The sequence below is a fragment of the Hypanus sabinus genome, chromosome 4 (assembly GCF_030144855.1).
Source record: "Hypanus sabinus isolate sHypSab1 chromosome 4, sHypSab1.hap1, whole genome shotgun sequence".
NCBI lineage: Eukaryota > Metazoa > Chordata > Chondrichthyes > Myliobatiformes > Dasyatidae > Hypanus > Hypanus sabinus.
This window is the reverse complement of record NC_082709.1, coordinates 162,650,338-162,668,060: the sequence shown is the minus strand read 5'-3', so window position 1 is coordinate 162,668,060 and position 17,723 is coordinate 162,650,338. Positions and strand designations below refer to the sequence as shown.

At 39.8% G+C, this 17,723-nt stretch overlaps 1 protein-coding gene across 1 annotated transcript in view; it reads right to left on the bottom strand.

Moving 5' to 3' along the window:
• The window catches only part of LOC132393432 (zinc finger protein 654-like), a 44,356-nt gene extending 27,915 nt beyond the window's left edge, over positions 1–16,441 (bottom strand). The window contains exons 1-2 of the mRNA XM_059968654.1: positions 16,280–16,441; positions 5,905–6,050 (exon numbers count right to left, since the gene is read on the bottom strand). Of these exons, the coding sequence (XP_059824637.1) occupies positions 5,905–6,050; positions 16,280–16,405 (272 nt within the window). The 5' untranslated portion in view covers positions 16,406–16,441. The remainder of the gene's footprint in view (positions 1–5,904; positions 6,051–16,279) is intronic.
• Between the last annotated feature and the right edge of the window lie 1,282 nt (positions 16,442–17,723).

Sequence of the window (17,723 nt, the reverse complement as noted above, 5' to 3'; positions counted from 1 at the left end):
TTTGGATGTGACAGCAGCCGCACCCCAGTAATTAGTTTAAACAGGCGGGCCTCATACCCAGGTGAGATATGGGCTTGCATGTCTTAGCATGCAGAGTCAGCTCCAGCGGACTGGGTGGATGAGATAAACAGTGAGCTCTATGGAGAGCATAGGGCATGATGGGGCACAGACAACATGGTCATCCAAGCCAACCAAGAGAGACACCAGTCGTACCGCTGGACCTGGACTACTGAGGTTGTGAAAGTGAAACTGCTGCAGTGTAACAGTTTTTTTCACTTTAAAAACTCTCCCACACAGGTCTTTTGTCGTCATCAGATATGATGTTCAAACATTCATATGTACTTTGATAATAAATTTACTTTGAGCTTTGAAATTTTATGAGAATTTCATAGATGAATTCTCTCCCATTCACTGTACTTTCGGTAATAACCTAAAGTTAATTTCTCCTTCCAGTTTAGGAGCTGTATGTGAACTGTGGCAAGTAAAACAAGTAACATGTTTCTCCATAGTGTCATTCTTCAATACTTAAACTCTTTCAAACTTCACAGCAGAGATAGTTAGCACCCACTGGAAGTAGTACTTGGAAGAACTCCTTAAAATAAGCCTGTCTTTGATGCTAGCCTCCTTGATTTATTCCACAAAATATTTGGAGATTCTGTTTGGCTGCTACTGAGGAACTTCTGGCACAAATTCACCTTCTCCTCCTTTGATCTTGGAACAGCAGAGCCTGCCAGAGCACCTCAGATTTTAAACAAGCAGTTAAATCCATCCATGCAAATTACAGAGTGGTTTGTCTGTTTTGAGAGGAATTATACTGCCTTTGCAATGTATGGATCCTCCACATACACCTCTTCCAAATAGCCAAACAGCTCCTCCTCAAGTTAAGAGTGCAGATTCATGTACCTAATCAAAACTTATGCAAAAACTGAGGAAGCAGTATCAATGACTTGATAACCAAGATTATTTGGAAACATTACGTATTTTGCTCTCTAAGATTTGCCGTGAAGATGCATATACCAAGAAGAATTTTAGCATAAATACTGTATGTTTGTAAAAGATGGAATTGCAGGCAATAGCTCAATTGTTATATTATTAGCTGCTCAGGAAAATTGGGACAGATGCCCTCTCATTCAGACAGAACTAACACAACACAAGGATATTAATGTCCCAACTGATATCAAATATTCAAATACTCTGCTCTCTTCAGCAGAATTAGCAACTTGGTGATGCCACAGCCAAGGCTACAACCAGAGTACTTCTGTGCATTTTTCCCTACCATCCTGACCTACTGCTACAAGACACATACTTTCCAAGTGAATTTCACTGTGTGGCCTGTTAATTAAATTGTCAAGTTTTATCTCCAATTTGATGCCTATTAAATGGTCGTAATATTAAGCTGCAAGATACATTTTGCTGTTCAGTTTAATGTCCATTTCACTTTCATTTGCTGTGTAGATCATATTTACACTTCAAATTAAAATCTATAATCACTTATCCTACATATTAATTTTAAAGATAAACAAATTTTTGTAATCAGAAATTACTTGGCAACCTGTCAACATCAGAAGTCTCTAATTAGTAAGTTTTCATCTGTTATTTTTCTTCCAATTTCTATTAGTACTAAGTATAAAACACTTATTTCTTTGAGCAACAAACAAAATCCTTCATCAGGGTCTCAGCCTGAAATAACAACTCTATTCCTTTCCAAAGAAGCTGCTTGACCTGCTGAGTTCCTCCAACATGGTGTTTTGCACTCTGGATTTCCAGCAACTGCAGAATCTAGAGTGTTTTTCATCTTTGAAAAACAGTACGGTATTGGAACAAAATCTGCAAAATTGCAAAACTCAAATAATTCACTCAGACTTTCCTTAAAATTATCTAATGTATATAGAATTACTGCAGTACTTAAGAGTCTGCTTTCATTCTCAGTTTTGAATAAACTGGGATGTTTTCTTGTTTTATTTATTACTGCCATAACCACTAGTATGAATTAATTAAATTTAAAATGTTGAGTCCTTTAAAGCACAGAAAACAAATCATTGTTCATATTAAATATGTAAATAAAGAAAATCAAAGAAATGATCGATGGATTTTCATTTGGCCAAGTGCTATTAACCTGTACTCATTCAACACCTACTCAAGGATGCTCCCCATGAGTTCCATCCAAGTCAAATGTGCTTTAACTAATCTTTATTTTCCTAAATATGGATAAATGAGCCGCATGGCAGAGATTACATAAGAATACCTTATTTTGGTCACAAAACAGTCTTGGAATAATGCAAATCATGGAATCTTAGTAACAATGAAATCAATGGCTCTGATCATACCTACCACATAGAAATAACCAACTACCTAGCCTCGGGATTTTTCTCTAAGCACTTCTCATGGGATTGTCTTAGGTCCAGCCATTTTAAAGCAACTACACCAAGAGGAAGGAACATGTTTGATGTTAAATACACATCCTTGATATCTTTCACAATCCCAAAAATTGTGCAACAACCCTTGCTTGATCTTGATACTACAATCAAAATTTCAACATGCAGCAAATGAGTCAATATTGAGCAGAAATTTAAACAAGCAAGGTTTAAAAATGAACTCAACACAAGAGAAGTTTTCAGAAGTGCCCATCATGTACATACTAGGTGGATGCAAGGACTATTTTACCTGGCAACGCTTTACGGAACACTTTTATACAGTACCTTTCACCAGGCAAAATAATCCCAAATTACTCAACTAAAGCATTTTTGTTACTGATCAAAAAAAAACTCAGATGACTGAGGACTGTGGACTTCAGAAAGGGTCAGGATGCCATTCAATGACTACATCTCAGCATTTAACACCTTCATTCCTATAGCTCTGACAGAAAAGCTGCAGAACCTGGGCCTCTATACCTCCCTCTGCAACTGGATCCTTGACTTTCTAACCAAAAGACCATTATCTGTGCAGATTGGAAAGAACATCTCCACCTCACTGACAGTCAACATAGGCGCACCTCAGGGATGCGTGCTTAGCCCTCTGCTCTACTCTACAGCCATGACTGCATGGCTACGCACAGCTCAAATGCCATACATAGGTTTGCTGATGTACAACCATTACTGGTAGATTCGCAGGTGGTGACCAGAGGGTGTATAGGAGCGAGATACACTAGCTAGTTGAGTGGTATCGCAGCAACAACCTTGCACTCAACTTCAGTAAGCAAAGAGCTGATTGTGGACCTCAGAAAGGGTCAGATGAGAGAACATACACAGTCCTCAGAGGGATCAGAAGTGGAGACAATGAGCAATTTCAAGTTCTTGGGTGTTAATATCTCGGAAAACCTAACCTGGTACCAACATATTGCTGCAGCTATAAAGAAGGCAAGATTGTGGCTATATTTCATTAGGAGTTTGAGGACATTTGGTTTGTCAGCTAAAACACTTGCAAATTTCTACCGATGTACTGTGGAAAGCATTCTAGCCTGGTACTGGGGGGGCAGGGGCCTATTGCACAGGATCGAAGTAGATTGCAGAGAGGTGCAGAGTTTCATAATGGACACTAGCCTCCATAGTATCCAAGACATTTTCAAGGGCAAGTACCTTAAAAAGGTGACATCCAACACTAACGACCCCTCCCACCCACGACAATGCCCTCTTCTCACTGTTACCATCAGAAAGGAGGTACAGAAGCCCGAAAGCACACACTCTACAATTCAAGAACAGCTTCTTCCTTTCTGCCAAGCGATTTCTGAATGAACCCATGAACACTACTTCACTATTATTTTTACTTGCGTTTCTGCACTATTTATTTTAAAAATATATTAATTCTCGTTTTTTTCTATATTATCATGTATTGCATTGTACTGCTGCCACAAAATTAACAAGTTTCACGACATAAGTTGGTGATATTAAATCTAATTTTGATTCATAAGGTGGAATTAAATGACATCTTAGAAGGAATAAAGAGCAGTAAACACAGAGGGATTTAGAGGACAGACCCTACAGACTAATAGCAATCTAGAAAGCAGGGCTGGTAATTTGAAAATAAAGGATTTCAAAAATATTTTGTTAACAAACCCGAAGAGAATGCAAGTTAGTAAGTACTATGGATGAAAAAAATCTTTTCTCTCCAGCTATACCTAGTTCTCATAAATGGAACCATCTTATTCTCCACTGATATGGATTCTCCATAAACAGTGTTGGGGCTCATCACCAATAACGATGAGACAGCCTACAGAAATAAGGTGAAAAACCTTAAGGCCAAGTGTCTATCTCCACTTCATTCACCTCAACACTGAACTGGTTCCAGAACCTATGGACTCAGTTTCAAGGACTATAATTCATGTTCTTGATGCTTATTAATGCTTATTTTTTATTATTATTATTATTATTATTATTCTGTTTTTTGTTAACTTTTGCACATTGGTTAGTTGTCCGTCTTTGTTGTGTGTGGTTTTTCATTGATTCTATTGTGTCTGTTTGTATTTACTGTGAATGCCCACAAGAAAATAAATCTCAGGGTAGCATATGGTGACATATGTATTTTGATAATAAATTTACTTTGAACTAAAGTCCACTGTTCACTATAATTTTTCATTGGTAACAACTATTGTTCTTGGTAGCTAGAGCGTTAACACTGGGTGCATGGTGCAGGTACATATGCTGGTAGGCAATATTAAATTTATAATAGTACATACTAGTACCTAGTAATGAACTGAAACATTTAAATAAATCCCGTGACAATAGTGAAAATCCTGATCGCTCTTTTTTTGACATGAATTAAAAAGCCAATTAGTACCTTTGTAGGTTTACTGAATATCATCCACTTGAAGTTCTAACTAAATTGCAGGGATCATAATTAACATTAGCCTCCCCAGAGATAACACCAAGTACAAATGTGTCTACAGAATTCTAAGCTGCATCATGTTACTGTGCTAAAGAAATTAGGAAATATATGATAATCCCCCAAAGGAAAGAGAAAAGAACAAGGTCACACCGCTAAGTAGACAGCCAAGAGCAAAGCAGAGCAGCCTGGCAGACAACAGTTCATACTTAGCTGAAGCAGTATCTACAGAGAGAAATTGACAGTTGACGTTTCAGGCCGAAACCCTTAGACACAAGCGTTTCGAGCCAGGTCCAAGAACTCGGCTGTCCATTTCCTTGCATGGATTCTGTCTAACCCGCTGAGTTCCTCCAGCATTTCGTGTGTTGCTCAAAATTTCCAGTTTCTGCAGTATCTCTTAAGTGTGACAGTTTGTATTATAAGGTGCAATTGGGAGGAGAAATAAGGAGAGAAGCATACATCTAACATAAAAAGAGCTCCAATCTTGCTGAAGGGTCTTGGCCCAAAACAGCGACTGTATTCTTTTCCATAGATGTTGCCTGGGCTGCTGAGTTCCACCAACATTTTGTGTGTCTTGCTCCAAAAGGCATGCATGTTTACCTGAAGATCCAGTCAATACATACTAACACAGACTCATGGACAGCTGTCGGCCATAAGTCTCGCACAATTAATTTGTATAAAACTGTAGAGCAGCAGATACAGTAACCAATATTAACAAAACCATTACATTTAACAACTTCACTTTTCACAGTACAGTAACTCTGATTATTTACTAAGCAGTTCAGCAATTAGTTCACTGGGAATAATTTCACTTGAAACTCACCGAAGTCCCATTTCCTGCACTCTTTTGAAATTCACCACAGCCCTCTTCCTGCCATCCCCTCATACTCTACAGATTCTTACTGTGTTCACTAGAAAATACTGTTCACTAGAAAATAAGTAGTTTAAAAAGTATGCTGGGGCAATAGTCCAGTAAACTTGGCAGCCAGGCAGGCACCATAGAAATCCCAAATATGCCAGATTAAGAGTATTACTAGTGATATTAAAGCCAGATATAATAAAATAGAAAGATTAAAAACTACTTACAAAGCCAGCCGGCTCAAGACATATTGAACATGTTCACATTCTGCAGCGAGAAGTGGTCTTGCTTTGGTAAAACAGCAAATCGCATTTTTAAGCACTTGAAGTAGTGGCAAAGGCACCTGCCATTTCCCAGCATGCCATTCAGTTACCTGTTTGAGGAAGAGAAGACAGAGGGTTATATGCTGACTTCTTTGGCCATCACTTTTCTAGCTTTTTACAACAGTTACTAAAATGTTGCAGATACAATCCAAATCTCTATTTCTATAGTTCACAATTCAATCGTCAAATGTGGAGATTAGGACATATTGCCAATAGTGTTTGGAAAATTACGCTGAAAGAGGCATCAGAATAAATGGATTGGTACAGGCACAATAGAGCAATGCTGTGACAAATCCAAGAATAAAAGCAGATACACAATCTGTTGAAGTGTAATCCAGAGTGAAAACATGGAGTAAAACGCAATCTGGTATCTTTTATATACTGTACCATATTTCTTTTTCAGTAAAAAATATTTTATATTTAAGAAATGGCTTTGCAATATTAAACGGTTGACAAACAATCCAACAAATTTTATCTTTTTTGCCCCAAGTTGGTCACAGCAACAAAGATTATAATCAAACATCAAATCAGACAAATACCCTTCATGTTACAAAAGTTTTTCTTTCAAAACATGGTTAATTTTTGCTCAACTATTTCCATGAGGGTTCTACAGGATAAGGATTTACTTTTTTGTTAAACTTGCTCAGTAGCAAGTGACTCTACTATCGCTAAGTACCTTATTAATTTTAAGGATGCAGATATATAGCTATGAATAATGCAAGGCTCAGAGAACAAGACATCCAAGAGGTGGTCGTGGAAGACTGAGAAACGATTATAGGATTGCCTTGAGTCAGTGGACTGGGCCAAGTTCAAGAACTCATCTGAGGACCTGAATGACTACACAAGGGTTGTTACAGACTTCATTAATTAAACAGGTGTGGATGAGTGTGTCCCTATGAAATCACTAAGGGTTTTCCCCAATCCAGAAGCCCTGGATGAACAATGAAATCTGTAACCTGCTGAGAGCCAGATCAGAGATATTCATAACTAAAGATCAAGAATGCTACAAGGGGTGCAGATATGATCTCCAGAAAGCCACCTCTCAGACAAAGTGAAGATTCCGGACTAGACTGGAATCAGTGAGGGATATTTGACAGCTGTGGCAGGGTTTGAATGCCATAACCTCCTACAAAGTTAAATCTTGCGACATAGGGCGACAGCAGAGCTTCACTTCCAGATCAATTTAATGTCCCTATGCTCGCTTTGATCACTAGAACAGGGAAGAACCATTATACACCACCACGTCTCCCCATGATCCTTTGGTTTCAGTGTCTGAAAATGACGTGTGGGCTGCATTCAAGAGAGTGAATCCAAGGAAAGCATCTGGTCGGAACAGAATACCTGGCCGAGAATGAAAGACCTGCGCCGATCAACTGGCTGGTGTATCTTCAATCTCTCACTCCAGCAGTACGTGGTTTCCACCTGCTTCAATTGTACAGGTATTCAAGAACGTGGTAACTTGTCTAAATGGCTTTCGGCTAGTGGCACTTACATCTAGTGATGAAGTGTTTGGAGAGGCTGGTGTTGAAGCATATCAGCTCTTGTCTGAATGTGACTTGGATCCACTCCAATTTGCCTACCAAAGCACCTGCTGTAGACTTTTTGCTTTCTTGTTGACTCTTCACACCAAAGAACAGCTGGATAGCAAACATGCATACATCAGGATGTTCTTTATTGATTACAGCTTGGCACTTAACACCATCGTTCCCTCAAAACTAATCAATAAACTCCAAGACTTGGGCTTCAATAGCCCCTTGTGCAATTGGATCCTGGATTCCTCGCTTGTAGACCCCAGTCAGTTTGGATTGGCAAAAACATCTCCATCAGCACATGAGCATCGCAGGGATATGTACTTAGACCCCTGCTCTACTCACTTTACACCTATGACTATGTGGCTAAGCACAACTCCAACACAATATATAGGTTTGCTGACACCCACCACCGTTGTGTATCAAAGGGGGTGATAAAACAGCACACAGGAGGAAAACTGAAAACTTGGCTGAGTGGTGTAATAACAACAACCTCTTACTCAATGTCAATAAGACCAAAGAACTGATTGTAGACTTCAGGAGAGAGAAACCAGAGGTCCATGAGCCGTTAACCGTCAGGGATCAGAGGTGGAAAGGGACAGTAACTTTAAACTCCTGGATGTTACTATCTCAGAGAACAAGCTCTGGACCCATCATATAAATATCATTGTGAAGTTAGGACAACAGTGCCCCTATTTTCTCAGGATGGTGCAGAGGTTAGGCATGTCATTGAAAAACTTGGCAAACTTCTATACATTTGTGGTGGAAAGTATGTTGACTGGCTGCATTACGGCCTAGTATGGGAACATCAATGCCTTTGAACAGAAAATACTACAAGAAGTATAGTCAGACCACCTTATCCGCGGGGTATTGGTTCTGGGACCCCCCCACAGATACTAAAAAATGTGGATGCTCAAGTCCCTTATTTAATCTGTCTCAGTGCGGTGGATTTTAGGACCCAGGTAGATGTCAGGACCCACTGCCAGCAGTGTTTCTGTTCCGCTGATGGAAAACAATCAGATTGAAAATAAAGTGGAAATAATAAAGCAATCGGAAAGAGGTGAAACACCGTCACTGAAAAAGCGTTAGGCTACAGTTGGTCAATGACTGGAAACATTTTAAAGAATAAGGTGAGAATAATGAAGCATGTGAAAGGCCCTGCCCCGATGAAAGCTACAATTATTACTAAGCAACGCAGTGGTTTAATTATTGAAATACATACATTTCTTATGTGTTTTATATGCATAGAAAGGTAAAATATATACCTAAGACAAATGTTTGACTAACTGATGCTAAATAATACTGGATGTATCTGTTCCGATTTACTTATAATACCTAATAAAAAGACAGAGAACTTCTGGTTTTTTTTATCCTGATCCATGGTAACCTATGCACATCCTCTCATATACTTTAAATCATCTCTAGATTACTTATAATACCTAATACAATGTAAATGCTACGTAAAATAGTTGTTATACTGCATTGTTTAAGGAATAATGACAAGAAAAAAAGTCTGTACGTGCTCAAACAACAAGGGCTGGAGAGAGAACTTCCAGGTTTTCCCGATCCACGGTCGGTTGAATCTGCGCATGCGGAACCCGTGGATAAGGAGGGCCGACTGTAGTGGGCTTGGCACAGTATTTCAAGGGCAAAACACTCCCAACCATTGAGAACATCTACGTGAAACGTTACTGCAGAAAAGCAGCATCAATCATCAAAGATCCTCACCATTTAGGCCATGAACTTTTCTCGCTGCTGCCATCAGGTAGAAGGTACAGGTGCCTCAGGACTTGCACCACCAAGTTCAAGAGCAGTTTCTACCCCTCAACCATCAGGCTTCTGAACAAAAGGAGATAATTACACTCATCTATTGAGATCTTCCCAGAACCAATGATCTCACTTTAAGGACTCTTTAATCTTGTTATTTCAAGCTCTTGTTATTTATAGTTACATTTTAACAGTTTATTGTCTTCTACATTCGTTCTTTCATTGATCCTGTTTACATGTACTATTCTATAGGTTTGCCGAGTATGCCTGAAGGAAATAGAATCTCAGGGTTGTATGTGGTGATATGTATGTACTCTGATAATAAATTTAACTCTGATGATAAAGTTCCAGTGTATTCAAACCAAGCTACTGGCAATCAAAAGCTGATATATCAACTACAGGAGATTTAGCACTTCAAATCACCTTTGCAACTCCCTTATATTCTTCAGTAAAAAATGTTTCACTGATTTTTTTTTCTGAACTATGCGTGTATTTTGAACATCTAAATGTGTATTTGACAAAAAATGTACCATATTTTTGTCACTTGACAATGTAATTTTTAATATGTCGTAGCCACATTTTAATTCTTTAAATAATGGTTCCACACAAGCCTGACAAGATACATAGTTTGTAATCGAATAAAACCCATCTGAAGGCCCCAGACCTGTCCAATTCAGACAAGTGTGCAGGTGACGTTGGACATTTGATGAAGGTATATCTCAAATCCAGCTATCCACCTCTGTATCACACATCTAACAAATAACTATAGACCTGAACGTTTTAAATGAGCCAGCCCCTATATTAGTTTGGGGTGGCAAAACCACTAACATTTCAATTTCTTCCAAGTAATTTTAAGATTGCTCTCATGCTCTGGATTCAAAACACATTTCCTTTTGCATTTTAACCCCAACTCGAGGAAAACAAGAACTGTCAATCAACCTTGTCCACAGATGTTAACCCTCTACTTTTTTACTATCACTGAGGTAAAGCTACACTGTGCCGTGATTAAGACAATGTCAAAATACAGTACCTACAACTGAACAGTTCAAGTTATACTTACTGCTAAACCACCCATAAGGTGATCTTCATGAAAAAGAATGACTGCAACTCCCATAGATATAGTGATTCATCAAGTGAAACAAGCTGGAGACCATATACACAGATACCTGATCTCTGGCTCCATTGCTGGACTTAGCACGTCCACGGGAGGAATTCAGTCACACTGAACTGCCAGGATAGGTACACTGTGTGTCTGGCCCCTCAGCTTTATGTCAGTCATGGATGGAAATGGAACACAATACCATTCATATAAACAGGGTCATTGACCTAGACTGAAAAGCACAGGTACTTTTTCTTCCAGTGTTTTACAATCTTAAGGATTTTCTATTACTGAAGTAGCTTCTTAATGCTATTAACTGTCTTATATGGCTTATTGACCTTTGACAGCAGCCAACTGCCAAAGGATAGTGTGGCGGCAAGGGCTGAGAATCTGCTGGTTGTGGCCAAGTCACCTAATCAGCAGTCAGACATCTTGTTTCAAGAAACAGCGATGGCAGCAAGATACCCAGAAGCATAAAGCAATTGAAGTCACAAGGACAATATCAGAAGCAAGCAGAGGATATAGGGCAAGCCCAACAGATGAGGAATGACTTCCACACCTTTCCACCTCCAAAATCAAAGCAAACTTCCCATATGTTTTGTGATTACATATGTACATCCAAATCATCTTGTACTTTGCAAATCTTTCTTATTTTTACTCTTCATATCCAGCGTGAAATGACATCACACTTCCCCATACCATATTCAGCCTACAATATTTCTGCATGGTAAACTAATCTAAGTTTTTTTAATGCAATTTCCTCCTCCCGACAACACAATCTGTTTTGCTTTCCAACTGACCATCATTCAAAAACCAAAATTTACAACTTCCTATTCCTGCTTTTCAATCATTGTTAAATAGGGTAGAACAAAGGTTCACCCAAACAATTATCAGCGAGTTGTAAGGTCGTTGAATCAGTCATACAGCACGGGGAAAGCCCCTTGGCCACTGAATTTGAGCTGCTGTTTGAGCATTCACTTCTATGAATCCCTCTTTAATATCAACTCCTCTCAGCTTTTGATACTCACCCATATGGTACAAGCAATTTACAATTTCCCAACCTGCAAGTCTTTGAGATGAGAAAGGAAACCATGCAGGCAGGCCACAATACTGTGCTACCCCAAATCAAATCATATTGCCTCTAACCCATGTACTTTTTACTGAAAGCATCTTGTTTGCCTTCTTAAAGTCCATGTAGACATCAATAGGTGAAGCCTGAATGACACCCTTTTGGCCAGAATCATTAACTCTGTTTCTCTATCTACTGATACTACCCAATCTACTGAGGATTTCCAGCGTTTTCTGTTTTTGTTTTAAACAGACATCAATGGACATGCCTCATATATGACTTATTGTTTTAACTAGAATTTCTCAAAAATAAATTTTCACTAAATTATTCTGCTTTTTTTGACATTGATATACATTTAAGAACTCAGTTACACCGTCCATAAACTGCGAGCATACACTGCTGGCAAACTGACAGGTCACTAATTTCAAAGGTATATATAAAATATGAATATGCCAGTGAACCAAGTGAGCTGAAGGCAAACACCAGAGAAAGGGCACCAGTGAATATAAAGGAAGTATGGGAAACAGAAACAGATGTATCATGTGCCAAACTATATTTAATAAATAATCGTAGTTTTACAGTATTTTAATTTTTTTTAAATTTCAAAAACAGAATTCTGAATTGCAACTGGATTGCTTGGAAAAATTAAAATCAGCAGCGATCCTGAATTCCTCTACTGTTTCTTGAACCATCCTGATCTGCAAAACATAGAAAACCTACAGCACAATACAGGCCCTTCCATCCACAAAGTTGTGCCGAACATGTACTTACTTTAGAAATTACCAGGGTTACCCATAGCCCTCTATTTTTCTAAGCATGTAGCCATCCAGAAGTCTCTTAAAAGACGCTATCGTATCCACCTCCATCACCGTCGCTGGCAGCCCATTCCACGCACTCACCACTTTCTGCATAAAGAACTTCCCCCTGACATCTCCTCGTACCTACTCCCCAGCACCTTAAAACTGTACCCTCTTGTGCCTTCAGTCATGGGAAAAAGCCTCTGACTATCCACATGATCAATGCCTCTCATCATCTTATACACCTCTATCAGGTCACCTCTCATCCTCCACCACAACATGGAGAAAAGGCCAAGTTCACTCAACCTATTCTCATAAGGCATGCTCCCCAATCCAGGCAACATCCTTGCAAATCTCCTCTGCACCCTTTCTATCAGGATCTACAGAGTTGTCAATCTTGAGTTTTCTTATATTCAATACTTAAATAAAACTTAAGGATTTCAACCTTGCAACTAACTTTTAGGTTCTCTCTGAAGATGTTTTGAACTTGACCTTTAGCTGGCAGAAGGTTACAACATCTTAATGAACAAGTTTAAATTTCCCTATATTCATTATAGTCTCATGCATGTTTGCAATAGTCCCACATATCCGTTATCACTCATTTGAATTCCTGTACACTACTTTTCATACTTTATCGTGCACAACCAGAATTTTTGTCAGACTCCTTCTTTCTCCCTTTTGACTGGATTTCTACTTTACATTATCCCTGTGGTACAGCATCAGATTTTGTTATGAAATGGTTTGCCTTACCTTGCTGACAGACAGTTATACACGTCCTACTCCAGTTATTCAATAGTTTCCCTTGGTGTGTCACTAACTCTTTAACTAATAAGAGTTATTGCAGTTTCCAACTCTGAGAAGGAATGATCCAGGATATAAATATTTCCAGAGGAGCTATGCCCATTCAGGACAATCCATCAAATTTCCACATTTAAACATTGGCGTTCTCAATTCTAAATTTAGTGTCCAGAAGATGGATTTCATTGGTTTACTTCACAAGCTACTTTATTTTGCCTATTATTTCAAAATAACGAACAACATTGAGTTTATCCTGGCTGTATTAATTTTTTATCTTCCAATTCCAAAGTCAAACATTCTTATGAGCAAAATATCATAACTATCAGGAGAAAACTTTATTAGATATGCCCAAATCAGGTTAAATGTCAATAATGAGCGAATCTATGAATGTTAAAATATAAAGCAAAGCTGTTTGCACGCTTCTCAAAAACAAAAAAGACAAACCATCATTTACACTTACGTCACACAAAATTCAGCACTGGAACTTTTTAAACATTTTGGGCACTGATATAGTAATGCAAATATTTGCTAGCTTTCTCAGACTATAGAAATGTACGTAATGAATAATGTATTGACAAGACCGGATAGACCATCACACCTCCTTCGGCATCAAGTAAAATGCAGAGGCAGAAAATCCTAAATAAAACTGGGAACTGCTGGGAACAATCAGCTTGTGAATGAAGCAGCACCCATGGAAAGAGGAGAGTTAACATTTGTTAGAACATTATCTGTCTCCACAGACGCTGCCTAACCTGATGAGTGTTTCCAGTATTGTCTATTTATATTTCATATCTCCTTGGTCAATTTTGCAGCTTTTTGATGAAAGATTCAGAAATGCTGTTCTCTATAACAAAAAAACTGGATAATTTGCTGAAATGTAAGTTCTAAGATCCCTACCATCTGATTTCTGAATGGACATTGAACTCATCAACACCACTACTTTCTTCAATTCCTAGTTATTGAAACTAAAATATGTATACTTACTCTAATTCAATTTTCTTTATTCTCTCTTCTTATGTATTGCTTTGTAGTGCTGCTTCAAAGTTAACAGATTTCATGACATACGCCGGTGATATTAAAACCAATTCTGATTTATTAAAAGAACACTACTGCTTCATGAACTATACTATATAATCCCCTCAAGTGCCTTCTCAACATCCAACCCTTTCAGAAAATATAATTTGAGCAACAAACAAGAGCAATCACTAATCTCCATATTGCATGCAACAGAAAATAGTTGCTATTTTGATTATCAAATCTTAAGTGGTTTATTAAAGAACTGTTGTGATAAAATCGACATGACATTGACGATGCAAATGCAAATCCAGAGGAAAAAAGTTACTGTATATACAACACGTCTTCCCATAATAACTATAAACACTCAGTTAAAAACAAACAAAAATGTTGTAAATTCAAGTAGCAACATTTATGCTATAATGTAAAATAATCAATGAAAGAGTTATTAATATTAAGAGTAAACTACAGCAATGTTGAAGTGATTGTAATGGCCCAGCAAGGCACTAAAATTTGCATCAATTATGTTTCACTCTTACAATGCAACTTAGCTTAGCTATTCTCTACAATAGATATAACATGGTCTCAGCTACAGATTAACAAGCCACAGGAATTGTAAAGTAAAATCACGGTTTGGAAGCAAAGAACAAGTGCACAACTATAAAATGCATTCTATCTTGGAATACCAGGAAGTGGAATGCTGCAAATGTACAAATCCTTAGAGAGCATCTATTGTCGATTTCTTCTCAACCCTAGAAATCCCTGACTTGGCATGTTTACCTTGCCACCTGCCTTCTTGCTGTGAAGAATCTCAAGAGTCATCCTTGTCTCCTCATGGCCCCATTTGTCAACCTCAGTTTAAGCAACACACACAAAATGCTGGAAGAACTCAGCAAGTCAGGCAACATCCATGGAGTGGAATAAACAATCATCGGCATTTCGGGTCAAGAGCTTTCGTCGGGACTTTTAAGAAGTAGTGCAGAAGCCAGAACAAGAAGGTAGAGGGAGGGGATGGAGGACAAGCTGCAGGGGATTAAATGCCATGGTGAAGGGAAAGATGGGTGGGTGGGGGAAAGAGGGGATGCAGTAAGAAGCTGTGAAGTGATAGGTGGAACAGATAAAGTGCAGAAGGATGAATCTAATAGGGTAGGATAGGATAGGATAAAGAATAGGACAGCCAGATGCTTATTCCCCTCCATAGATGCTGTCTCAATTGCTGAGCTCCTCCAGCATTTTGTGTGTGAGGCTCAAGATTTCCAGTATCTGTAAGGTCTCTTGTATCTTTTGGCTTGGTTTGACATCAGTCAGTGTTGCACTGACAGCTTCTGCAAAAAGTGCCTACATAGAAACACAAAATATGAACTATGTACCTTTATAGTATGAACCATCTAAATACTTATATTGCAGATTTAAGGTATCCCACTGACATATTTACCTACATATACAGCTGGGAGGCACTTATAGATCATAAACATCAGACTGCCTGGCCCAAGTGGCCTGAAAACAATTATATATAGCAAAATACTGGGAGAGAAAAAATATACATGTTACACAGGTCAGGATCTTGGTCCTAAATTATTTAATGTAATAAATTCCAGAAGTTTAAAACTAATGCATTTAAATTAGCACGATATTTTAACTGCAGGTTGAAAAGCTGGAGTCATACAAACCATCAATTTCTTTCGCCCTATTCACGACAGCAAACCGTCTCCAGTTACCAGAATCCAATTAACCGATAGGCCAACGATTAACCAGTCGATAACACCTTACCTTCTTTCACTGAAACTTTAGTTATCATCATAGGGCCTGACAGTTTTGTTGATGCACAGTGATAATAAAATGCTGCCTTCAAGGTTGGGAGAGTGATCACAACTCGCACACACAAAAAAGGAGTTTCAGCTGAGACTTAGCAACTCTATTCCGGGTAGGGGGTGGGGGGGTAAAAAGTTTCTTATATGGAGATCGTCCTTCAAACTCTGACAATTAATAGCCAAGCAAGGTAGAGGGAAGGGTCAAACGGCTCCGCCAGGAACGAGACACATCAAGTATTGCAACTGTGGCATTGCCCAGCGACGGAAAGGAGGGAGGGAGGGTGGGTTACTGGGGGCTGTCAGGCAGCTCACTCCCACATCGCTGGATTCCTCCCTAGCACCCCCCTTCCCCCCCCCCCACAAAATTAAATACCCTTACAGTGAGGCGCACTCACTCGACAAAACTTCAGGCAGTATTCGTTGGATGCAGCGACCAGACCCAGGGACATCCGCAGTTCGTTCTCTATATATTCCAGTTCTTTCCTCAGACTCGCTCCCTCCAACTCCTCTTCTTCCGCCATGCTTCTCAGCCCTACCTGCGCGTACCCAACGTACGGACGCGCCTCCGTCACCGCACTCACGCTCGGGCACGTACGTGCCATCCATGGTCCCGCCCCCACCGTCTCCTATCCCCCACATTCCAGTTGGTTCCCCCTCGCCGCCTGCGTTACACGAAGACGTGACGTCGCTCCGCAGTGATGCCCGACTTGTTCTACTGGCCTTTACGGGAAAAGGGGGTGGTCTCTCTACTGATTGACGCTCGATGTCAGCCAATAATCATAAAGCATTAAAAAGAGAAAATATTGCTGCAAAATTGGCGAATAGGTCTTGGCCGGTTCTATTTCATGTCCAAGGTTCACAAACAAGACTGTCCTAGTATGGTTATTGTTTCGGCCTGAGTTTGTCCCACTGAACATCTCCAAACTCCAGTTTCCCACCCCACCTCCATCCAGTCCCTTCTCATAGGTTCTCCACCGTTCTGACAACTTCCAATGCCGTGGCTGTCACCATTGACATCCAGTCCATTTATATCCCCAGACCTCATCCAAAAGGTCTCAGGCTCCAGTGCGTGTGGAACATAGACTGGTACAGTATTGGAACAGGCCCTAAAGTCCACAATGTCTGTGCCAGCGATTATCCCAGTCTAAACTAATCCTATCGGCCTGCATGCTGAGCTCGTTGACTTCATTAACTTTGCCTCCAACTTCCACCCTGCCCTCAAATTTACCTGGTCCATTTCCAACACCTCCCTCCCCTTTCTTGATCTTTCTGTCTCCATCTCTGGAGACAGCTTATCTACTGATATCTACTATAAGCCTACAGACTCTCACAGCTACCTGGACTATTCGTCTTCCAACCCTGTCTCTTGCAAAAATGCTATTCCCTTCTCACAATTCCTCTGTCTCCACCACATCTGCTCTCAGGATGAGTCTTTTCATTCCAGGACGAAGGAAATGTCTTCCTTTTTTAAACAAAGGGGCTTCCCTTCTTCCACCATCAACTCTGCACTCAAACGCATTTCTCCCATTTCCCGCACATCTGCCCTCACCCCATCCGCCCACCACCCCACTCGGGATAGGGTTCCCCTTGTCCTCACCTACCACCCCACCAGCCTCCAGGTCCAATGTATAATTCTCCGTAAATTCTGCCACCTCCAACGGGATCCCATTACCAAGCACATCTTTCCCTCCCCCACTTTCTGCTTTCCACAGGGATCACCCCCTACGCAACTCTCTTGTCCACTCGTCCCCCCCCATCCCTTCCCATCGATCTCCCTTCTGGCACTTATCCTTGTAAGCAGAACAAGTGCTACACCTGCCCTTACACTTCCTCCCTCAC